Here is a 25,954-nt window from a genome sequence, read left to right as displayed (position 1 = left end):
ACTGCCTCCTAGAAATGAACACTTTAAAAGTTTTGGTGTCTTGTTTGTTTTTAAAGCAAAAATTGGATCACTTTATATGTGCTATTTTGTAATTTGCTTCCTGTGCTTAATGAAATATTGTGGTAGGTTATTTATTGTCACTAAATAAATATACAACTATATTATCATTTTTTTTACATCATAATTTTTAAAGGCTGTATAGTATTACACTGTATGAATGCATCATACTTTAGTTCCCCCATTGCTGAAGAGGTTTTTCTAGTTTTTTTGGTCTTATAAACATCTCTGTACCTCAAGATTTAAACACTTGCCTAATTATTTTATTAAGATAAATTCTTAGAAGTGCAGTTGCTGGAGAAAACTATGTGCTCTTTCTTAAGACTCTTAATACATATTGTCAAATTGCTCTCAGAAAAGTTACTGCAATTTAAACTCTCTGTAGCAGTATGTACATCTGTAATGGCACTGGTATTTATAATCTGTGTTGATCTGATAGGTGAAAGATGGTGTTTCATTTTCATTTGTAGTTCTTTATTTATTAATGAGATTGACCATATTTTCATGATTATTGGCCTTTTTTTTTTCTTTTTGGTAGTGAGTTATCTATTCCTGTCCTTCACTCTGTTTTTCTGTTTTTGTAAGAGTTCCTTATTTGGTAAAGATATTAATTCTTCATTTATTGTATGTGTTACGTTTTTGGCATTTTATAATTTGTCTCTTGGAGTTTTGTCACATCTTCATTATTTTAACATTTGATACCAAGTTATAAAGTAGCCCTTGACTACTTTGAATTTATGAATCACATTATTTTATTCTTTCAAGTTAGAAGTCACTTGCAAAGGACCAAAGAATAGAATACAAAATACAAAGCTAATTTTTAATCGTTTTATACTCAGTTAAAATGAATATCTAATTTACTACAGTGCTTAAATAAGAGGTGTGTTAGAGAAGGGTATTCTCACCGTAACTGTTTATCTGTTTGAAGCCACTGTCTCACCAACCCAGGTAAGAAGGAAGCCAAAAGTAGAGGAAAAGTTAAAGATTAGAATTAGTTTGTTGACTTAAGGCTATATGGGGAATAATGATAATGAAAGCAATAATGGTATTTAACAATTCTTATTGAGTTCTTATTACATGCCAGGTATTGTCAACCTTGTTGAATTTGATGTCAAAAAATGAAATTACTCACCTCATAATTCTCTGTTGCTGTGGTCTGAAAGAAAATACTGAACTGAATGGAACATGAGTCTGATCCAGAAATGTATGTTTTATGGAGGTTTTTGGTTCTTATTGTAACTAATTTATTCTTTTCGATTCTGTAGGATTTGATTAAGCAATATAACACATTAATAGAAGAAATGCTTCAAGTCCTCATCTATATTGTGGGTAAGATTAAAACATGTTTTGAAATAGAACATCGGTTACTTTTTAGAAAGAACATTAATAAAAACTATATCATTTTACTCTTCTGCCCAATACAGCATAGAATATTGAAGATTAATGTGACTAATATGTTTAGAAACCCACCTTTAAAAAAGCACAGCTATTACATCTTTATTTTTCAACCTCTGATTTGTAATTGTTTGGACTTGTTTATAGAGGTCTGTAATATAATTATCCTACTTAGAAATGTAGATGAAAAATACCTATACATTGAGTGCTAAAAATTTTATATATGTATATATATGAAATTTCCAAGTAACATGGGTCTAAGTAGAATATATTTTCATTATGTCATTCTATTAAATTACTTTCTTCAAATATTGGCCATACTTTTGTATATTCTATATTATAGTCTCTGTTGATTTTACCAGCTAAGTAAAAGTTCTTGAATTCTCGTTCTGGCTCTTGTTTCTTACTTTACTGCAACAGACACTGCTTTGTATTAATAGTTCCTAGTCAGGATTCTAGCCATTAGCTAAATCTGAAAACATGGGTTCATTTTATTTGTTGTTTGTCAGAGAGCTGGTTATTGGACTAGCTGCTTGTCATAGCAGGAAGTGTGGTAAGCCTTCATTGCTAAGTGAGATGTAAATCTTCCACGTACTCACTCTTCCTGTCCAGAATATTCCATAGAAATGGACAAATTGAAAATGTGTAAAAGATTTTTAAATTGATGATATACTTTATTAAATTGTAAAAACTTGAGAATTTTTTTGTTCTTGGAATACTATATGAAGAATTTCTAATACTGTACTGTATTTTTGCTATTTTTTATTTATGCTATTATTGCTACTATTATTTTACTGTTATTGTGTTTATCCAGATTTATTGGATTTTTTCTTCTACGTGATTTGATTTTTAGTTAATATTTGCTGTATTCTTGAGTATAAGTTCATTACTTTCAAGAGTCAACATTTAATATATATATATATATATATATATATATATATATATATAATCTCTGATTTTATAATAGAAAAAACATTAAGAAGTAGAAAAAGATTCAGATTAGGAATCAGAAGATTTCGTCTTGGCATTGCTGTCAACTATCAAGAGCATGCCATTTACATTCTTTGGGTCTCAAATTCCTGTTTGTAAAATGTGAAGGGAATCTCCATGACCTCAAAGGTTCCTTCTAGCACTAAACTTCTAGGGGATGCTGTTTTTGGTGGAAAAAAAAATTGAAAATTACAAAGTGCTTTACAAATGTAAAGAGGAATGAGTCTGTTGGAAATGAATTCACTTAACAATAAGTCATTCTTTGGCTAATTTGTAGAATTCATCAAATGTCTTAGGCAAAGGATTCCTGTCTTTCTAATAACCCTCTTGTAGATATCATAGGACTTTGTACACGTGTTGTAACATTGAAAATCCATAGTGACAAGGCCAGATATTGTAAGCCTTATTGAGACAATGGGAATCAGATGCTGCTTCCACCAATGAAGTTCCCATAGTTAATTTAGCTATTTTTTTTCTCCATTTGGCGGTTTATTGAGATGAAAAATGGAAACCTGATCACGTGGGCATTTTAGCAACACTAGTCCTTCTTGATACATATTACTGTTTTGTCATTTAACCCATAAAGACATTTTTAAGTATTTTGTTTTTCAGTTTTCGCTTTGTTTTTTCTTAATAACAAGTAGAGACAAAATTGTGGAAGATCTTGAAAAAAAGGCTTTTGTTCAATGATGGCCACTGCTAATTCAATGCCACTTGCCTTGTTTTCTGGATTAGAAACACATGCTAATTTAATTGAGGGGCCTTGTTTGTAATGTATATGTGTATGTATATTTATGTTTGTGTGTGTGTAGAAGTTCAGAGAAAGCCTCTGTTTCTCAGATCTCTTCATTTTTCTTCCTCTGTCTTTCAGCAAATAGACTTTTGTTGTTCAGATTTAGGAACATGTCCAAATAATTTTTGGTCTCTCCCTCATAGACTTAATTTAATGCAATGTTTTGTGTATTAAGTGCTCCAGGTGGGAAGAGATTTAAATAGAAACAATTAATTGTTTTTCTTTTCATTGTTTGTATTAGGAGAGCGTTATGTACCTGGAGTGGGAAACGTGACCAAAGAAGAGGTCACAATGAGAGAAATTATTCACTTGCTGTGTATTGAACCCATGCCTCACAGTGCCATTGCCAAAAATTTACCGGAGAATGTAAGTCCAATTTTGCTTTTTACTCCATTCACCTCAAGATGGGATAGTTTTTTCTTTTTCTTTAATTGGAAGCTACTTAGAAGGTTTAGGAAAATTTGTTTAGCAAATTTTGCAGATGTAAAGCTATCACCATTCATTTTTTAGTGGTATAAACTTTAATTCTGGGCTTTTGAGCATTAGGAAACATTTTAGAAACATTCTGGCTATTTAGAAAACATTGTAGAACAAGAAACTCCTTGACTTTTTGTGGTTTTTTTGGTGAAGAAGGTTAGCCCTGAGCCTCCTCTTTTTGCTGAGGAAGATTGGCCCTGGGCTAACATCTGTGCCCATCTTCCTCTACTTTATATGTGGGACACCTGCCACAGCATGGCTTGATAAGCAGTGCATAGGTCCACGCCTGGGATCCGAACCTGTGAACCCCAGGCTGCCGAAGCAGAGCACGCAAACTTAACCGCTATACCACCAGGCCAGCCCCCTTCTTTTTGTTTATTTTAAAATAAGATTTCTCCGGAGGAAAAGGGGAGTCCTTGAAACACTGAGACTATTTAGGTGGTGAGTTAGTCTGAGTCTTCTGAGAAGCAGATATCAAGACAAAACATTTAAGATTTTATTAGGAACAATGCCTGTGAGAGAAAATGGTGAGGGAGTTGGGAGAGGCTGGGGGAACCATCAGACTGTGATGCAAGTCTGACTCCAGGTGAAGGAAAGAGGGAAGGAAGGTTAGATAGAAGCATCCTAGACTGCTGGGTAGTCTAATCAAGTTTGATGCCTTCCCATGTCTCCCAGAGTGAGCCTACATTAGTATGTCTAGTCCCTCTAATTGAAGGTCTGCACGGTGCAGTCTCATGGCCGCCACAGGTGCTATTTATGTTTTTGTATGTACTGATACTGAAGTAATAGTCTTAAAGATTATCAGTCTCATATTTTTCCCCTGAGATTTCATTATGAATTAGAACAATGATTCTTAAAAGAGAATTAGACTTATCTACACATTGAAGGCTTTTCAGAGAAGTAGAATAGAGATAAGCTTAGACAAATTGGTCGTTATCCCCCTAAATTATTTGTATATTTTTTCAGTTTCATTGTTAACTGATTCTCAAACTGTAATCATTTGGCATATCACCTTCATAAATTTTGCGTCTTCATATACCGATTTTATAATTATTAATACATTTTCAAATCAACTTATGTTTTTCTTTAGCATCTTGCTAAGCAGTGATATCCATGAAATAGTAGGTTTGACATCCTAGATTATTTCTTTTCTAATATATATTAAAATAAGTGTATTAACTATTCAAAATTTAAAAAATATATCTTGTGTGCCACCTAAAATAATTTCACATACCACTAGTGATATTACCTACTATACTTTGCAAAAAAAATGCTTTAGGGCATATGCTAACTTTTCACTGCTTATCCTAAGTACATTTTTTTTTAAGGAGACTAAATTTCTTAATTTTTATAAGACTGAGTTTACTTTAGTATCTTGACTAGGTCCTTATCCTGATTTTAAATGACTTCATAAAAAAATAATAATAATATTTTTTGTTCAAGGAAAAGTTCAGGCCGATCAGAAAAAAAATTTTTTAATTGCGGAAGCCAGAATACGTTTGGACATCTACATATGTGTTTTGCTGTAGATCCCATTTATCTTACTACATTGGTTTTAGGGATTAGTACAGCATGGACGTGTGCTTAAATGATGTGGGTGATGAGCATACTGCCTAAAGAAAAGCTTTTTTTCTTTGAACTGTTGGTAATGTGTGTGTGTGTGTATGCATATGAGGGCAAACTTAGATAAAATTTCTTCCTTGAGCAGTTTATACATAGGTCTTATCTCTGCTAAGAAATTGGTCCCTCAAAACAAAGCTAATTGGTTTTAGACCTATTTTTTTAATATTGGCAATTGATCTTGTTTTATTGTTTGCAAAGTACTTCAGGAATGCTGTTGAAAATGTATTTCAGTTTATAGTCAGAGAAGAAAGTCATTATATGAAGGTAAAAATGACAAAAATATTGTTTCAACAGGAAAATAATGAAACTGGCTTAGAGAATGTCATAAATAAAGTGGCCACATTTAAGTAAGTACTTAATATTTATACATATTCTGAGAAGTAGACTGATCTTTGTTCTTGTACTCTGGATACGTTGTAGAAGCTCTTGCCTCAACTCCCAAGAAGAAGAATGGAGTACAGATTAGAAGGAGTGAGAATGAGGGGCACACAATAGGCACTTAGTATGTGTTTGTTGAAGACTATTTTGGGCAGGTGAATGAGAAATATCTATGATAGTAGGTAACTTAGTAAGTAAACAAAGAAATCTTTCCGATAGTCTCTTTTCCATCAATTCTGAGCCATGACTTTATTTAGTCTATAAATTTTTATTTTATATACTAATTTTAGACTTTTCTCTAGTAAGCTTAACACAGTATTTTATAATCCTTTGATTTTTTGAGATATATAAAATGAAAATAAGATTTTAAGTAGATTAATTCTTGAAACTTAAAAAATTGATACTGGTAGTGAATTTCTACTTGTTATGGTATTGCATTTATAGGTAAATTGCTAGTTTCAAATAACTTTAAAAAGACGATGGAGGGCCGGCCCTGTGGCTTGGTGGTTAAGTGCGCGCGCTGCGATGCTGGTGGCCCGGGTTCAGATCCCGGGTGCGCATCGAGGCACCACTTCTCCATTCATCCTGAGGCCGAGTCCCACATACAACAACTAGAAGGATGTGCAGCTACGACACACAACTATCCACTGGGGCTTTGGGAAAAATAAAATAAATAAAATCTTTAAAAAAAAAAAAAATAAATAAAAAAATAAAAAGACGATGGAGGTCTTTTTATGCTCCAATAATGTTTAGTGAAATAGTTCACTTAAGAATTTAGTTGAAACCAAAAGCTATTTAATGTGCAAAACAAATATGGTTTACTCTTTTTAGCCTTGATGCTTTTTTTCCTTATAGTGCTGTACGGAGTATTCAACACTGTATTTTCATCTACAATTTGCTAAGGACATGATGTCTCACTGCCATTTTACATTTGACCTTAGATAATGCAATGTGCTTTAGTTGAGCAGGCAAGCTTTACACTTCAGAGGCTAAAGAAGAAGCCTTAGGGATTTAAGTAGGGCATGGGATCCGGCCTATGCAGTGTAAAATAAACTTCCTCAGATTTGTTTGAATTTCATAATTGTGAAACACAGCTTAGCTGTTATCAAGACTTTGAGCTCACAATGTAGGTTTTTAGTTTTACTACTGGAATAAAATTTGCCATTTCAGTTTATGGAAGCTGAATGAGATATATTTTCTTCCTCTGGATTTGACTTTCAGATTATTTTTTAGGTTCTTATTTTGTCTGTATTCTATGCTTCAAGAACACTGCACTTCACCTCTGTATTTTCTGTCTATTTAGGAAACCAGGTGTATCAGGTCACGGAGTTTATGAACTGAAAGATGAATCATTGAAAGACTTCAACATGTACTTTTATCATTACTCCAAAACACAGCATAGCAAGGTAGGAAAAGTTATGCTCTTCAGTAAAGAAACCTAAAATGCCTTATGCTTTCTAACTCCACAGAAAAATTCCTGGTTTTTCTGTTGTTTCATACTGGTTCTCATTAGTAGAGGCTGTTATCTCACCCAAGAAATTACAATGGAGGGCCGGCCCCGTGGCTTAGTGGTTGGGTGCGCACGCTCCACTGCTGGCCGCCAGGGTTCGGATCCCGGGCGTGCACCGAGGCACCACTTCTCCGGCCATGCTGAGGCCGCATCCCACATACAGCAACTAGAAGGATGTGCAGCTATGACATACAACTATCTACTGGGGCTTTGGGGGAAAAATAAAATTAAAAAATTAAAAAAAAAAGAAATTACAATGGAATCAATAATGTAATCTAGTATACAGGCAATATTCAAAATTTCTTGATTATACTAAAAATAGCCTTTATAGCTGTCTTAGGGGGAGGAGGATTCAATCAAGGATCATGCACTTCATTTGGTATCATGTTTCTATAGTCTCCTTTAATAGAGGATAATCTTTTTGCCTTTTTTGTCATTCATAATGTTGACCTTTCTCTAGAGTACAGACTAATTGTGTTTTAGAATATCCTATATTCTGGATATGTCTGATTGTATTCTCATGATTAGATTCAAGTTAAACATTTTGGGGCAAGAATACTGCATGGGTGATATATCACATCAGTAGGCACATAGTATCTATTTGTTCCATTAAGGGTGATGTTAAGTTTGATTTCTTAATTAAGGTGATATCTAGTTTTGTCCTTATAAAATCAATAATTTCCAACCCATAGTACAATGCCCTGTATATAATAGGCACTAGGTAAATATTGTTAACTGAAACAATGGAGGCTAAATTCTTGACAAGGGATATTACCCATCTATTTTGCAGTGGCCTTCCCTAGAACAGTCATTTGGTTTCTGGGACAAGTTTAGCATTTGGAATACATACTTCAGTATGTAAAGTATTTTGGTAGGTTGGTGGATCTTTCCTGCCTACTTCAAAGTATTCCATTGGTTTCATGCTTGCCAAGCAGTGTATTTAAAGATAAACTTTTTTTTCATAGGCTGAACATATGCAGAAGAAAAGGAGAAAACAAGAAAACAAAGATGAAGGTAAAAACTTAGATTTTGAATTGACTCATTTTGACTATTTTCTGTGATTTTGTATCAGCAAAGTGTACAGTGTTCTTTTGTTTTGTTTTGAGTGTGGGCAACTAATGGAAGTGCAAAGAACTCTTTGTCTCTTGTTCACATGTTAAGATATGGCCTACATCAGTAGTGATAAAATTTAAATTGATAGCAAATGGAGTTTATTTTGGGTGACTGACATAGTGACTTATATTTCCCTTGACATTAACGTTTTCAATGCTGTAAAGTTTGGTAACAAAAATCATTTGTTGTTGTGCATGTTTAGCATATAGGAGAACCCAAATAAAAATGTACCTGTTTGTCTCTTCTGCCATCCATCTCCCGCCCACCATAGCATTACCACCACCACCACCTCCTGAATTCTGCCCTGCTTTCAGCAAAGTGGTTAACCTCCTCAATTGTGATATCATGATGCACATTCTCAGGACCATATTTGAGCGGGCAGTAGACACAGATTCTAACTTGTGGACTGAGGGGATGCTCCAGATGGTATGTATACCTGAAATATTTTCTCTACTTCAAGTCCTAGAGATCTTAGAGATCCCTGGTCTAACTTTCTAACTTCAGTCAGAACCACAACTAGAGCACTTGAAACCTAGGGGACATTAAAAATAGCTTAGATGTGAATTGTACAGCATGGTGACTATAGTTAACTGTATTGCATATTTGAAAGTTGCTAAGAGAGTAGATCTTAAAAGGTCTCATCACAAGAAAAAAAGTCCCGTAACTATGTATAGTGGCGGATGTTAATTAGACTTATTGTGGTGATCATTTCACAATATATACAAATATTGAATCATTAAGTTGTATACCTGAAACTAATATAATGTTGTATGCCAGTTATACCTCAATAAAAAGAAAAGGACTCAAAAAAATAGCTTACATGTGGCACAGATTTCCTTAGTGACATAGTCTCATGTTTGTAGCATACTTACTCTTGGGAATCATTTATATATATTTTTTTTAAAAGTCCTGTTTTCTGCTAATAATAAATTGGCATATCATTATTACATCATGATTTTCTATATTTTTTATTTTACTTGTATTATGAGGAGACAGAATAATAAAGATTTGAAGACAGATAGGTCTAGGATTGAATCTTGGGTTACCTCACTTTCTATTTATTTATTTATTCATTCATTCATTCATTCATTTATTTTGCTGAGGAAAATTTTCCCTGAGCTAACATCTGTTGCCAATCTTCCTCTATTTTATACATGAACCACCATCACGGCATGGCCCCTAATAGACGAATGGTGTAGGTCTGTGCCTGGCAACCAAACCCAGGCTGCCAAAGCAGAGTGCGCTGAACTTAGCCACTAGGCCACTGGGGCTGGCCCCTCACTGCCTATTTAGGAGCAAAGAATAATTTCCCCATTGGTAAAATGGATATAAGTGTAATTATTTCATAGAGTTATTATGAGAATTAGCTGATTAAGTGGAAGCAGCTGTTTTTTCTTGATACCATTATAGGTAAATTACTTAATAATGCTACCTTTGGTAGCTGTAACTGGATATTTATTTAGCACCTGCCTAACTAAATTCTTGTTTTTGTTTTTGTTTTGTTTTGTTTTGTGAGAAAGATTGGCCCTGAGCTAACATCTCTTGCCAGTCTTCCTCTTTTTTGCTTGAGGAAGATTGTCCTTGAGCTAACATCTGTGCCAATCTTCCTCTATTTTGTATGTGGGACGCTGCCACAGCATGACTTGATGAGCAGTGTGTAGGTCTGAGCCTGGGTTCCGAACCTGAGAACCCTGGGCCACTGAAGTGGAGCGTGCAAACTTAATCACTACGCCACCGGGCTGGTCCCTAACTAAATTCTCTTTTTCTTGGCTGTTGTTGGGCTGGAGTCTCTAAATGCTGTCATACTGTATGTTTATCTCCATTTTTGTTATAACAGTGGTAAATACATGCAGTAAAAAATTTCAAACCATAGAGATATATTTGAAATCAAAAGTTAAAATTTCTTTCCCTGCCTCCCAGTGCCCTACCTAGGAAATAAGCACTGATAAAGGTTTGTATCTTCTGGAAATCATTCCACATTATCACATGTAAGCTGTGATAGCTACATATTCCATTGTGTGGATATCTATAATGCGTTTAACCTGTCTCTTAGTAATAGAGATTTAGATTGTTTTTAGGTGTTTGTATAACAAAGAACGCTAACAGGAACATCCTTGTACAAATGTCTTTGCATACTTGAGTGTATCTATTGTGCTAATTCCTAATACTAGGTCTGTACCTTTCTATTTTTGATAGATATTGTCAAATTGACCTCCAAAAATTTTACATCGATTTACTTGCCCATCACCAGTGTAGTGAAAAGTGCCTGCCTCCCCACACCTTTGCCAGCTCTGTTATTTTCCTAAACTCTAAAATTTTTGCTGCTCTAATAGGTAAAAAATAGGATGATTTTGTTTTAACTCAGATTTCTTTAAATGTAAATGAGGTTGAACATTTTTCATGTGTGTATCATTTCTCTTTCTGTGAACTGCTTTCTCTTTCATAACCTTTCCCCATTTTTTACATATCAGATTGCTTCTTTTTATACCTCCATTTAAAATATATTTACCTGAAGAAATACAACTTTAAACATCTTCTCATATTTTCCTCCTTCAGGCATTTCATATTCTGGCATTGGGCTTATTAGAAGAAAAGCAACAGCTTCAAAAAGCTCCTGAAGAAGAAGTGACATTTGACTTTTACCATAAAGCTTCACGTATGTTTTTAGTATCACTTTTTTCAACACAGTTTCAGCTAATTACCAATTTGTAATTGAAAGTTTAGCTCTCATAGAGTTTTAATCTTTCAATCCTTAAAACACAGAGAACTCTGAAATTGTTTGTCTTTTTCTAGCATCTTTAGTTTTTAACTAATATTTTCAACAATACAAATGTATTTCTTAAATCCCCTGCTGCAATCCTTTTACTGCATAATCCTCGCCCGCTTTTTGGAAGGGCTGCATACATTGATGGTTTCTTGCTTTCGTTCCTTGTCTCAGTATTACCAAATATTTGCTGCTGCATGAACCATAACATTCATACTACCCATCTACAGAAGATATTAACGTTCCTAAATTTAAAATGATTACAGAAGTCTGAGTGAATGATAATGTGTTCCTTTTGCACTCTTTTCAACCTGGAAGAATAGGATAAGTTTAGATTCGATTTTTATTAAATGCTAGCTTATTAAGATAGTTTTTTCAAAGCACACTCCAGGGACATTGATTATAAGACCAATAGGAGAAAGGCATCTCATTTTCTATTTACACACTGTATTTTTTAGATCCCTGAAGACATCATAAACCTATTCTGTTTATGGATATAACAGCTCCCACTTCCATATTTTAGGGAGCTTTGGTTTTCATTAAGTACTTTCGCTAGACAATGAGGTAAGTGGAGGAAGGGCAAGAGACAGATCGTTAAGGGTAGCTTTCACTTAACAGCCCCAGTGGAAAATATATGAGAAAGACCTAAAGTAATTCAAGTTTTTCAGGTTGTTTAATTTAGTACTTAGTACTTCATGTAATTGCAGATTCTTCCATTGAAAAATTAATGTAGTTAACGTATTGATTGCAAACTTTGGTTATCAGTGTGAATAACATTAGCTATAAATTATAATTTGTACATAATTTTGAAGACACACATTTATGATATGTAATTTTTGTGTTTTAAAAAAGGATTGGGAAGTTCAGCCATGAATGCTCAAAATATACAGATGCTTTTGGAAAAACTCAAAGGAATTCCCCAGTTAGAAGGCCAGAAGGACATGATAACATGGATACTCCAGGTAAACCTGAAAACTAAACTGATCATATCTTGGTTTAAACATTTAAAAATCCTCTGCTTGCCTCCAAAATTAAACCACTATGTTCTCTAATTGTAAAGTCGTTTACTACTGATTTTCATGGTCATTCGTATTTTTTCATATTAGTAATTCTATTTTCTCTATGTTTTAGTGGAGCGTTTTCTTAAGTAAAGATTTATTCATTTGTCATTATTCATTCAACATGAATTGAATGCCTACTGTGTGCCATGCTCATTTCTAGACTCTGAACAAGACAGATAAGCTTGCTGTCATGGAGCATACACTCTAGTTGAGATACAGACAATAAATAAGAAACTATCAGGATAATTGAGTAGATGAGTAGGGGGTGACTTTAAATGGGTAGTCAGAAAAGGCCTGCCTCAAGAGGTGACATTGGAACTGAATGACATGGAGTCAGCCTTATAAAAATCTGGAAGAGTACTCCAGAAAGAGGAACAGCAGTGCTAAAGCTCTAAGGTAGCCAGAAAGAAGGGTAGTGTGACTGGAGCACAATGGGAGAAGGAGAGAAAGGTAGGCAACAAGGTCAGAGAGGTAGATGGGCCAGGTTATATAGGACCTTACAGGTCAGGTGTCAAGTGGTGGATTTTAATTTTGAGGACAATGGGAAACCGTTGAAAGATTTTAAGTGACATAATCTGGTCTATATTTTTACAAGATCACTCTGGCTGCTGTGGGGTAAATTAATTATAAGGGATCAGAGTAAAAGCAGGGAAACTATTAGGAGACTGTTGCAGTAATCCTGGTAAGAAATGAGCATGTTGTAGGCTAGGATGCAGATAGCAAGAAGCCGGACTGATTCTAGTGTAATTTGGTGGTAAAATCTATAGAACTTGCTGATAGATTTGATGGAAAGGATGAGGGAAATCAAGGAGTCAAAGATGACTCCTGGGTTTGGAGTTTGAAATATTGGAAGGATGGCAGTGCCTTTGGGGAGGAGTGAATAGGGTAAGGAGAAAGGCCAGGAATGTTTTAATAGAAAACCCTCCACATGGAAACATGAAGCCAAGGTTATAAAGCTTCCTCACTCACAGTGTTTAGTAAAATATTCTGATGTTATCAGCTAAAAATTGTTTTGATAATTAGACTATAGAGTGGTTATTTTCCACATTCGTATCAGTCGGAGATCTTTGTACTGATTTGTACTTCAAGAAGTCAGCCCTTTTTACTACCTAATCAGAGACACTCCTTAAACAAGCTTGATGTAATTGGATGTGTAACTATAAGATAATGATGTTGTTATTAAGATTTTTCTTGAACTAAATTTCATGAATATTTAGTATTTGTGTTAGATTCACCAGTGTAATCATTTTAAAATATAAAACCAAAACAGAAACAAAGGAAGTAAAGTAGATAACAGTTCTACCTTTATTAAGAAAGTAAATTGAACTGTCATTTATGCTGCAGACTGAATCAGCTGATTTTGCTACCCGACCACCTCCTTAGCTGGGTTGCTGATTGACGGACGAGGGGAGGTGTTTGTCACAGTCAGGAGTCACTTTATATATATATTTATATTATATATATATATAAATAGTTTAAGTCAAAGACATTTGGATACATGGTGGCAAAATCAGATTAGTAAATTTTTCTTTTCCTGGTCAATCTAACTGAATCTTTTAACATTTCATCTGTTTTTCACAGATGTTTGACACAGTGAAACGATTAAGAGAAAAATCTTGTTTAATTGTAGCAACTACATCAGGATCAGAATCTATTAAGAATGATGAGGTAATAACATAATAATGGTGACATTTATCTCTGGCTTTGAACTTTACTGGTATAAGAGAGCTGCTTCTTTTTGTTGGAAGGAATCTGTTGGTTGTAAAGTACGTGAGATGTCCATCTTCTTTTGTTCATTGTGTTTCTATATTGCAGGGATTAGTGATACTTGAGACATAGTTACCAGTATAATATATGTATTTTACAAAAGCAGAGGAAATTGATGTATAGTGGAGCTCTATTGGAAATACCATATTGTCTTAATTTTTAAAATATTTTAATATCTGAAATTGGGATGTGCCTTACATCAATGGTTTCTTATAATTTAATCTGCAACATTCTTTTCTTAGTGGACATAAGATAATGATACATCTTAGATTCAGTGACATACAGTAATATTTGGGTTATGAATTTCTATAACAAATCAGGTTTTGATGATTCTAATCTTAAAATTATTAGAATATTATTACTTGTGGTTAACTATCCTTCCTAAAAGAAAAACACTGGACTTAAGTTAGAATAAACAATAAAAAGGCACCAATACATCTCAGTAATATTTTTAAAGTTCTCAGTCTTAGCAGTGCATCTAGGAGTAACTGTTAGACATCATCAAGTTGGTTTAAATTGGTTAAATGTCAATGATTAAATGATTAACAAATGATTTAAAAATTTTGTTTCATTTAATTTTATTTCTTAATGTACCTGCATTGAATATAAGAGGCAGTTTATTAGATATTTCAGGTACTTGGCCTTTTACATTAAATAACCAAAGGAGCAACTAATTCTATAATGTGATGGAGCCCGTATGCTAATTTTGAGACATTAGATTGAATCTAGGTTCAAGGGGTAATTAAGTTCTATCAGATTCTTACTCTAGGAAATTTTGCCTGATGAAATAGTATATGTAAATTTTAACACTTGATCTTACCTAATCTTTGTGGTTTCTTAATACCCAGATTACTCATGATAAAGAAAAAGCAGAACGAAAAAGAAAAGCCGAAGCTGCTAGGCTGCATCGCCAGAAGATCATGGCTCAGATGTCTGCCTTACAGAAAAACTTCATTGAAACTCACAAACTCATGTATGACAGTACATCAGAAATGTCTGGGAAAGAAGACTCCATTATGGAGGAAGAGAGGTAAAACTAAGCAAAACTAAAAATTAGCAAGTCAGTTTTTTGGAGGAAATATTACATAGTCACTTCAAATAATGTTTTTCCAAAATATATTTTATAGTAAGAGAAATTACACTATTTTTAAGCTAGGAAAGGCACATTGAAGGCTCTGAGGTACTTACTGAATTTAATTTTATGTTGATAAACAGTTCAAGTGCCCAGTAAGGTTTGTTGGGAACGTTTATGCACAAAAAGATATGAAGATGGGAACAACAGAAATAGAAATCAGGGCTGGCCCCGTGGCGTAGCGGTTAAGTGCTCGCGCTCCGCTGCTGGCGCCCCGGGTTCGGATCCCAGGTGCGCACCAACGCACCGCTTGTCAGGCCATGCTGTGGTGGCATCCCATATAAAGTGGAGGAAGATGGGCACATATGTTAGCTCAGGGCCAGTTTTCCTCAGCAAAATGAGGAGGATTGGCATGGATGTTAGCTCAGGGCTGATCTTCCTCCCAAAAAAAAAAAGAAATAGATATCAACTCCTGTTATCTTGTATGCATGGGCTTTTTTAGATACACATTTATATCAGTTCATATAGTCCACATCATTTTTTATGATTTCTGATAAAAATGACTGCAGTTATTACAGATTGAAAAAAACCCTTCATCTGAAAAAGGTATTTTATATTAGTTTTTCTTTTTTTCTTAAAGAGAAAGAAGACAATGCCTATAGTTATAGTCATAGATAGCATGTTGGAATGGGAATCAGTAAACCCGGTTTTCTGAGTCCTGACTATGATGTGCTCTTGGGGAAATCAGTTAACCTTCTGAGAGCCGTAGTCTGTGGGCTGTTCTGTAGATACGATGAGAAAAGGAAGGAGGCAAAATAACAGTACTTTGAAAAGCATTCCAATTTAAAATATTGAAAATATCTCCTATGCTCATTTTTAAAAACAAGCTTTCACTGCTATTCAAAACAATGTGTGTTATGGATACTTTCAGGAAATTGTACTTTTGCAATAATAGTAGAAACATTGTACTCTACATAGAGTGTCTGTAATTCTGAAGCTGCGTGTGCTAACAAGGACCACAAAGAATAAAGACTATTTATTTTAAAGATTAAAAAAAAGATATGAAGGTAAGCTATCCTTGGCTGACTATAGTAATAAAACTAGAAATTAATATAAAACTTTAAACAATAAGCAGAAGTCCCAACCCTCTAGATATTACCTATTAACAGCATACTGTTTAGAAAGTAATGAAAAAAGAGGCTACTATATATTTTTCCAAACAAGAGGATATAAGCAAAAATGTATTCAGAGTTAATTAATGGCCTTAATGCTTTCATTATTTATTTTTATTGCCTGATTGATTGCATACATAAAATTATGAATATGTTCTCGTTGAAAACAATTCAGATAAGGCAGTAAGTCCCCTTTGACCATCCTCTACATTCCTGATCTTTCTCCACAGATAACCATTGTAGATGTAGAATCTACATCATTCTTTATGACTGTCGTATAGTAATCGGTAGTGTGGATATACAATATTTTATTTATCAGATGTTGGATATTTAAGTTGTTTTTCCCTTATTACAAACAATGTGTCAGAACATTTTTGTATGTGCCCCTTTGTGCAATTGTACAAGTACTTCTCAAGGATGGAATCTAATAAGTGAAAGGGCTGGGTCATAATTGTTTAAAATTTTAGTAGATCCTTCCATATTACCCTCCAAGGAGTTTTACCAATTTCTACTCTCAATGGTGTATGAGAGTGCCTATTTCCTTCATTCTCACCAATACTTAATATTATCAGTACCTGAAACTATTTGATATAATGAATATTATAAATTTGTGCCAGTCTGAATTTCCCTGGTGACTGTTTAGTATTAGATTGAGCATCTTTTCATATGGTTGTTCACCAGCCTATTATGTTTTGTCTTCTGGGAACTGCCTGTTATTCTTTGCCCATCTCTTTTGGGTGCTTTGCTTTTGTCTTATTTATTTGCAGAAGTCCTTTAAAATTATGGATACTAAACTTCGTTGCATGTTTCCCATATTTTGTCTCTATTTCTTTAACATTAATTATAAAATTCAGCCATAGAGAAGTTTTCAGTGTTGATAAAAACAAATTTATCAGTCTTTTAGAGTTTTGATGTTTTTGTATCTTGTTTAAGAAGGCTCTTCCTGTCCCAAAGTCACAAATATATTCTCTTACATTTTTTAAAACAAAATTTTAATTACAGTTGTATTAACACATTTTCCTTTTAAAAGTGATATGTTAGAGATAAAGCTAAAGTTTCCTTTGAGCACTGGCCCAAATCCTTGATCCCTTTTTGCCCCTCCTCAGAGATGCTCTGGTTATAAGTTTTATGTATATCTTGTTAGAATTTTTACTATGCTATTACACACAAATATATATAACCATAGAAATTATATAGTGTCATTCAGTCTTTTCGTTTATTGGCATAAATGGTATTACGTACATATCATTCTGCAGCTTCCCATTTTCACTCAATAGTGTGTCTTGGAGATCTGTATATGTTCTTACATGTAAAACGAGCAGTGTTTCTCAGTCTTGGCATTTGGGCAGCAATTCTTCTTCGTACCCCACTAATTGCAGGACATTTAGCATTTCTGGCCCCACATCCACTAAATTCCAATAGTGCCCTCTAGTCCTTATGATAACCGAAAAGTAAACCCTACCACATATTGCTGGATGCCTCCTAGGAGGTGGTACCACACCTAGCTGAGACCCACCTTTTAAAAACTGCTTTGTATTCTGTAACTTAATTTATGTTGATAAACGTTTAAGTTATTTCTAGTTTGTTGAATGATCTAGGACATTACAGGGAGCTTCTTGCACAGATGGAGAGACAGTACTGCAGAGTAAAGTAGTTCAGAGTGTGGCCTGTGAAGTCAGATCACCTGAGTTAAATCCTGGCTCTGCTACTTCCTAATGATGAGTCATTAGCTAAGTCTTTTACTGTCTCTAGGCCTCGGTTTCTTCATCTAAAAAATGGAGGTAACAGTAGTACCTACCTCATAAGATTGTTGGAAGGATTAAATGAGTTAACATAAAGTGTTTGAAACAGTGCCTCACAGCACAATTAGTGCTTTCTAAATATTTGCTAGTATTATTCTTGCACACATTGAGTAGATCTTAAGAATTGCTAAATCATTAAGTTGTAAGTTTTTTATTTTAATAGCTTCCAAAATAGAATAGAAACTTCAATGCCTAATAAGAGGGAATGGCTCAAACTATTATGGCACATATAGTAAGAGTAGTGTGTAGCCATTTAAAAATAATATTTATGAAGAAATTTTAATGACGTGAGAAAACAACTAAGATATAAGTGAATAAAGTAGGACGCAAATCTCTATTTGTAATGTGATCTTAATTATGTAAAACAAAGTTATAAATAGAAAGCAGACTGGAAGGAAATAAACAAGTGGTTATCTCTAGGTTGTGAGAGTATAATGCTTTTTATTTTCTTCTTTATATTTTCCTAGATTTTCCAAAAGTTCTAAATAAGCATGTATTACTTTTATAATCAGAAAAAACAGATAACCCAGCTTCTAGTACAGTAAATTAAATATAATTGTAATATACATTCTACTTGGTGATCTGTTTTTATTGTACTTAGCAACACAAAATGTATTTTCTAATAAGCAAATTAACTGATAAAAGCTAGAAAAATCAAGGGGAAAAGATTTTAAGCTAATATTGCTAAATATCATTTTTATTTTATTATTTTTATTCTTAAAGTTCTTGCCCTACAGTTACTTAAAATCTACCAAAATATAAAGACAAGTGACCAAAACATATGTCCTCATTTCTGGTCGTTTCTCTTGGTAGCACCCCAGCAGTCAGTGACTACTCTAGAATTGCTTTGGGTCCTAAACGGGGTCCGTCTGTTACTGAAAAGGAGGTGCTGACATGCATCCTCTGCCAAGAAGAACAAGAGGTGAAAATAGAAAATAATGCCATGGTATTATCGGCCTGTGTCCAGAAATCCACCGCCTTAACCCAGCACAGGGGAAAACCCATAGAACTCTCAGGGGGTATGTATTGTTTAATAAATATTCTTTTGAGCATTTCTTTTCGTTCTTATGTAATTAGAAAAATTACTATCTGAAAGAAATTTAGGAGTGAGATTGTATTTAGCCTTGTTTGGTCAGATCACAGTTTACCCATATAAAAAAATAGACTCTAGGTTTTTACATGCCATGTTGGCTCCTTTGTTTTATTTTTTTATTTTAATTTTTGTTAGCACTTGGCCACACTGTTCATTCTGTCTGTCTGTCTGTCTATCTATCTCCGTTTCTCTTTGCTGCACCATTTGAAAGTGGGATGTAGGCATCATGACATTTCATCCCTAAATATTTCCTCGTGCATTTTTTAAACTAGGGACAATCTATTTTATATCTACCATACCATTATAAAATCTAAGAAAATTAATAATAATTCAGGAATATCACTTAATATAAAATCCATATTCAAATTTCCCCAGCTGCCCTCAAAATGTTTTTTGTTTTAGCTAGACTTTTTATTTTCATTTAGGATACAGACGTGTTTCATGCATTACTTTTGTTATGTGTCTTTTAGTCTGTTTGAATCTAGAATAATCACTTGCCTTTTTTTTTTCACGACCTAACTTTTTTGAAGAATGCAGGCCAGTTGTCTTATACAATGTCTTACATTGTGGATTTGTCTGGTTTTTGCCTCAGGAGTAGGTTCATGTTAAACATTTTCTTGGCAGAAATGTTACTTAGGTAATGTATTCCATTCCTTAGATCACATCAGGAGTTAGCTGCTTTATTTTTAAAATACCCTAAGAATAATAATGATTAAAAAAATCTAACATATATTGAATACTTATCATGTGTCAGGCACTTAGTAAGTGCTTTATGTGTATTTACTCACTTAATCCTCACAACAGCTCAGTGAATTAGGTACCAGTATTGACTCTATTTTACAGATGAAGGAACTGAGGTGCAGAGAAGTTAAATAACTTGCCCAAGGCCACGAGTTATAAGTGATGAAACCAGATTTTGAACCCCATAGTCTGTGCTTTTATCCAGTAGATTGTAATGCTCCTAAAGACTCCTTAAAATTACCCAGTCAAATTACTCTTAAAATTACAAAAGTAAATTGTGCTTGAGTCGTAGAAATCACTTCAACAACCAAGATAATGCAACTTAAACGCAATGTTCAAAATAAAAATGTAAATCAAGAATAGAAGTTGTCATTAATCCATACTAATTTTAGAATCATACCTGGACGTCTAGCTTTATATTTTCCTCTTTTTATTTACTATTAAGAATATATATCCTGCTATCATGATATTGTGACACTTTCTTGGACGTTCCTAAGAAAGTTTATGATTAGAATTTTAGACCTGATAAACCTCTCCCCTAACCCCTTTTTATGACTGTGGGAGAGGTGAGTACATAACTCTTTATTTTTGTCTTCCTGTACCAGAAACCCTGGACCCACTTTTCATGGATCCAGACTTGGCTTATGGAACTTACACAGGAAGCTGTGGTCATGTAATGCATGCAGTGTGCTGGCAGAAGTAAGTTGATCTTCTGACATGTTCTTGAAAGAAACTAGGAATATTGAAGTTCACTAAAGGCCACAAAAAGGCATGTTTTCCCATGTCTTCTTTCCTTCCTTCTTATTTGAATAATGGAAGCAGTTTTAAGTACTAAGTTTGTTTGCTTGGTACTCGTTATATTATCACCCTTAGACATTGGTGTGTAAAGTTATCAACTTAACATTTCACTATTCTTTTGTACTTGCTCTCCACAAACTAATTAGTTGCTTTTGATCAGTATTTGTGTAAAAAAAGCAGTAATCTTTATAAAAATCTCATTCCACTCAAAACATAGAGTGAAAAGTATCTTTGACATAGAATAGGGAATGAAATTCTAGTTCTATCTCTGGAAGAGATAAAAATTCAGAAATATAATTCCTGGGAAATCTTTTGTATACGATTTACCCTTTTGGCATTGGATTAAAATACATGTCTTCCTGTAATAGCCCTTACTACTTCAATTGGTCATTGGAAACTGACGGAAGTAGTGTCTACGTTGTATCTCCATGCTGTTGAGGCAGGAGACAAGTTAGGATTCATTAAATTATTTTAAATTTATTTCTTCCCTGATGTGTGTTCCAGTTTGCCCCCAAAAGAATGGGCATCCTATTTCTTCTGTAATTATAACTTGTGCATTTTTGCATATAAATTCTAAAGACGTTTGTTGAGGCAAAAATTCCAGATTTTTTTCACTTGTATTAGAGCAAAGATACTTGTATAGTTCTGAATGAACCTATGTCTTGGAATTTTGCAGATATTTTGAAGCTGTACAGCTGAGCTCTCAGCAGCGTATTCATGTTGACCTGTTTGACTTGGAGAGTGGAGAATATCTTTGCCCTCTTTGCAAGTCTCTGTGCAATACTGTGATCCCCATTATTCCTTTACAACCGCAAAGAATAAGCAGGTATATTTTAATTTATGTTTTGGTTAATTTTTTGAAAAGCTGTCTTTAATCCTTTCATTTGTACCTGTTTTGGTATTAATACTCTTTTATTTCATAACTTGTATTCTACTTAAAAAATATGATTAAAAGCCCCAATTTTTGGTCTCTAAAAGATCTGGAATATTCATTTATTCAAATCTATATGTTGTGCATATATCTTCCAGCAGCTATTAAAGCAATAGAACTTTGATCTCTATCTTCACATTCACAGGAAGAGAAAAGATACAAAGAAGATTCATTCCTTCAAATAGTCCTTTGCCACCATTAGAGTTGCTAATTGGAATTTGGTTTCATTAAAGATCTTTGTATTATTATTTTTAATTCTATTTTTCTGAAGATCCAAATGCTGTAGTTGTAGAGACATGGACAAAATGTTAACTATAAAAGTAAATAAGAACACTAGGTTCATCATATGTCTTTGGATAGTTTTTGAACATTTAGACTAAGTTGTTAAACCTTTATATTCTGACCATCTGTAAGCAGAATTTAACAGCAAATTCACTCGTTCTTTATGACAACTAGAACACTCAATTATGTATTTTGTACTCTCACTGTCCTAACTGATGATAACAGTACTATTTATTATTGTTGTTATTATTTCAGTTTCTTTAAAACTCACTGAATTTTTAATGATAGACCTAAGTTTCAATAAAGAAAATGGTTTTGTTGATAAAAACAGTTTTAACATGTTTCCACAACAAAAGAGTTCAAAGGTTGTAGGTTTGGTAAATAGGGTCAATAAGTAGTTACTCTATCTCTACTATTCTGTGTCATCAGAAAACCTAATTTGGAAATTTTCTACTTAGCGTAATGGGACATAGAATGTCATCTTTGAGGAAGAAGGTGGCATCAGAAAGATTTATTATTTATTTTTTGAGTAACTGATATATTCTAGGCACTCTACCAAGCACTGGCTACATTTATTTTTTTTAATACTTAAAATAGTCTAGTGAAGGTAAGTACTGTTATTCCCATTTAAAGATAAGGAATTGGAGACTATGAGTAGTTTTTACTTGTCCCAAGACAGACCCAGGATTTGAACCCAAACCTGACTCCAAAGCCTTACCTAATTATACACATGAAGACAAAGATACAACAAATCATAATAAAATAAACTAACTTTCCAACTTCTTGTTAGCCTGTACAAGCCTTTTTTACACAATAAGAATTATTAACCATGTAAAGTAGTCTCTAAAAGAATATTCAGCACCTTCTTTCCTTGATATCTTTAAGAATAGGATGCTTCAGGGCAATCCCTTCTAAAGTTAGACTGTTCCTTACAGCTGGGTCTCTCCAAACCCTGTGACACTTTTCATCTGTAGTAACAATTTTGTTACTTAGGATCCGAAATACATAATTTATGTAACATTTTTATTTGGCACTTGAACTTACCTGTGTAGTTGAATATATTTGCCTCTTTTGCTTTTAGAAAATCAGCATCAGGGCCAGCTCCGTGGCTTAGCGGTTAAGTGCGCGCGCTCTGATGCTGGCGGCCCGGGTTCGGATCCCGGGCGCGCCCCAAGGCACCGCTTCTCCGTCCAGCGCGAGGCTGAGTCCCACGTACAGCAACTAGAAGGATGTGAACCTATGACATACAACTATCTGCTGGGGCTTTGGGGGGAAAAAAGTGAATAAATAAAATCTTTAAAAAAAAAAAAAAAAAAAAAAAAAAAAAAAAGAAAATCAGCATCAATATAATCTAAGATATTAAAGTTAAGAGCACACAAAAACTTTATCAAAATGAATCATAAGCTGGTATTTTTTTAAAAAAATTGGTCATAACCGTTCATAGTACACTTTCATTTCTGAGAACTGAAAAAATTCTTAGGTCAAATTTGTGCCCAGATATGTGAATTTTGGCACAGTTCATTATATATTTTAGCTTCACTCAAGACTTTCCTTTCAATAAGAAAATTCCTATTTTATAGTCTTTTTTAATAACACTGTTTCTGTTCGCCCTTAATAACAGTTTGGATCAAGTCACTGCCCTTATGGAGTTTTTCATCACAGAGAGGAAAGACCAACAATAAATGTATAAATACAAAGTGTTGAGTAGTGAGAAATAGTAAGAAAAAACTAAAGCATCAGGGTAAAGGGCTAGAGACAGAGCAGTGCATGAGGCTATTTACGGACAGTGTTGTCAGGGAGCTCCTTTCTGAGATGATGACATTTGAATAGAGATGTGAATGAAGTGAAAGACAGCAGTGCTACTCTCTGGGAGAAGAGAAATACAAGCACAGGCAAAATATCAAGAGCAAAGGCCTTGAGGTAGGAACACGTCAGCATGTTCAAGGCACAGCAAGAAGGCAGCATGCTTGGAATGGAGCAAGCAAAGAGTCAGATCATAAAAGGGCCTGGGAGCTAAGTTTAACTTAGAATTGTAATTTATGTGTAATGAGAAACCATTGGAGTATTTTGAATAGGGGAGTGATACAATCTGATTTACATTTTTAAAAGATCCCCATGGCTGTTGTGTGATGAATACACAGATAATAATGAAACACCATTGTGGAAGCAGGAAGAACAGTTAGTCTATTGAAGTAGTCCAGGTGAGGGATAATGTGACTTGGATTAGGGTAGTAATAGTAGAGGTAGGGAGAAATGATCAACCTGGGGTATATTTAGAAGGCAAAACCTGTAAGACTAACTGATAGATTAGAATGTGGGGTGTGAGGGAATCAAATATCAGTGACGACACCTAGTTTTTGACTTGAGCAACTAGAACGATGATTCCATGTACGGATGTTTATTACTTCTGGGTGATGGGCAGATGGGTAGATTCTTATTCCTTGTACTTTTTAAGTTCCCCTCCCTCAATACTACGTTTTTAGACACGTGTTTCTATGATGTACGAAGTTAATCTGGAGGAATTTGACTTTTTCATACAGCCATTTATCTAGGGAAAGACTCTACAAGTTCACCTTTTCAGTTTGACTTTGTGCCAATGGCTTTAATGATTTTTAAATATCATTTTTCAGTGAGGATGCAGAAGCTGTTGCTCAACATATGACCCTGGCACGATGGATACAGACTGTTCTGGCCAGAATATCAGGTTATAATATGAAACATGCTAAAGGTTTGCTTAAAATTATTTTATATTTAGTTATGGGAGATTTAAGTGTCAGAGTTTTTAGTATTTTTTTTTGAAAAAAGTATTTATTGCTCTAAAATATGGTTTGCAAATATAGATTTGTTGAATATCAAGAAATAGAGGGTTCTGAAGCCAAGGCTCAGTTTGACTTAAATCACTTTACTCAATTTAATAATTTTTCGTACTAAAAGGCAGTATAGGCAGTGATTAATCTGGAGTCAAACTGCTTGAATTGAAATCTTAGATCCATCACTTACTGTCTGTGTGATCTTGGACAAGTTACTTAACCTCTCTGTGCCTCAACTTTCTTATTTGCAAAGTGGGAATAATAATAGTACCTATCTCATTGATTGAACAGTGCATGGTACAGAGTAAATACTATATAAGTGTTGGCCATTGCTATTACTAATATTGCTAATATGTTTTAAAATTAATAGTAAAACCATTTTTAAACTGTTACCTATTTATATTTTCTTTACAATTGAGAGATAAGACTACCTAAAGACTCTGAAAAGTAAACAATGGCAGGCAGATTGGGAAGTCAAAATTTGAAGAGTGATTAGTACCAGGCAGTGAGTTTCCTGGGGTTTTTTCCCCTTCTTTATTTCCCACCTTTGACCCCGGGGTCGTCTGAGTCACAGAACTGTGCAATGGACAGGAACAGCAAAAAAATCCAAGGGATATGCCCTCTTTCTGGTCAGAGGACCAGGAAAAGAAGCTCCTTAGAACTGGAGAGTGTAAAGGGAATTCCTGTTCTGGTTTATTTCCTCTTCTGGCCCTTTCCTGAGGCCAGTCCCAGTCATTTAGCGGCACTGCCATGGTGGCCGTGTAGACACCTAAAATCCCAAGAGAAAACCAGTCTCTCTGGCCAGAGAAACTGGGAAAAAAAGGCACCTGTGTTCTAAAGAATGCAGGGTCAATCCTCATTATTTTTTCCTGTCTTCGCCTCACAGCTTCACCCCAAAGGTAGCCCCTGTCACATGAATCTGCATGACAGCACAAGGGACTAAAACTGAGAAACTTGTCATTTTGATCAGAGGAACTGGGTAAAAGAGCCCCTTGGAGCTAGCAAGTATGGGGAAAATCCCAGAGAGGAGAGAGCTGTAGAAGGGGAACCTCCTATTTCTGAGACCAATACAAGTCTTGGGCTCACCCACAAGCTGCACATGTGCAGAACAGGCCCAAAGAAGCATAGCAACAATTTTGAGAACAAAGCTGCAAAGAGAGAACAAAGGAGAACAAACCCACCCGAGGTCCAGACTAACCCTTGAATAGTACATGTACTAACAGACCCAAACAGCATAGCAGAGGCTCTGAAAACTAACATTGGAACCAGCACCCACAGACAGAAAGAATTTGTTGAACCTAACTGGGTTGATTGTCTACTAAAAC

The 25,954-nt window shown here is 34.4% G+C and overlaps 1 protein-coding gene across 2 annotated transcripts in view; it reads left to right on the top strand.

Moving 5' to 3' along the window:
- UBR1 (ubiquitin protein ligase E3 component n-recognin 1) overlaps window positions 1–25,954 on the top strand; it is a 142,735-nt gene that overhangs the window by 77,824 nt on the left and 38,957 nt on the right. For both annotated transcript variants that reach the window (XM_087426079.1, XM_004421475.3), the window contains exons 20-33: window positions 1,323–1,386; window positions 3,477–3,601; window positions 5,630–5,682; window positions 7,017–7,119; window positions 8,189–8,237; window positions 8,608–8,762; window positions 10,893–10,992; window positions 11,953–12,062; window positions 13,743–13,829; window positions 14,777–14,958; window positions 18,788–18,993; window positions 20,414–20,507; window positions 21,283–21,432; window positions 24,450–24,547. In XM_087426079.1, the coding sequence (XP_087282205.1) occupies window positions 1,323–1,386; window positions 3,477–3,601; window positions 5,630–5,682; window positions 7,017–7,119; window positions 8,189–8,237; window positions 8,608–8,762; window positions 10,893–10,992; window positions 11,953–12,062; window positions 13,743–13,829; window positions 14,777–14,958; window positions 18,788–18,993; window positions 20,414–20,507; window positions 21,283–21,432; window positions 24,450–24,547 (1,576 nt within the window). The remainder of the gene's footprint in view (window positions 1–1,322; window positions 1,387–3,476; window positions 3,602–5,629; window positions 5,683–7,016; window positions 7,120–8,188; window positions 8,238–8,607; window positions 8,763–10,892; window positions 10,993–11,952; window positions 12,063–13,742; window positions 13,830–14,776; window positions 14,959–18,787; window positions 18,994–20,413; window positions 20,508–21,282; window positions 21,433–24,449; window positions 24,548–25,954) is intronic.

The sequence above is a fragment of the Ceratotherium simum genome, chromosome 3 (genome assembly GCF_057802395.1).
Source record: "Ceratotherium simum simum isolate JZ-2026a chromosome 3, ASM5780239v1, whole genome shotgun sequence".
Classification (NCBI taxonomy): domain Eukaryota; kingdom Metazoa; phylum Chordata; class Mammalia; order Perissodactyla; family Rhinocerotidae; genus Ceratotherium; species Ceratotherium simum.
Note: the sequence above shows the minus strand (reverse complement) of the source record. Positions and strands in the feature narration are given on the sequence as shown.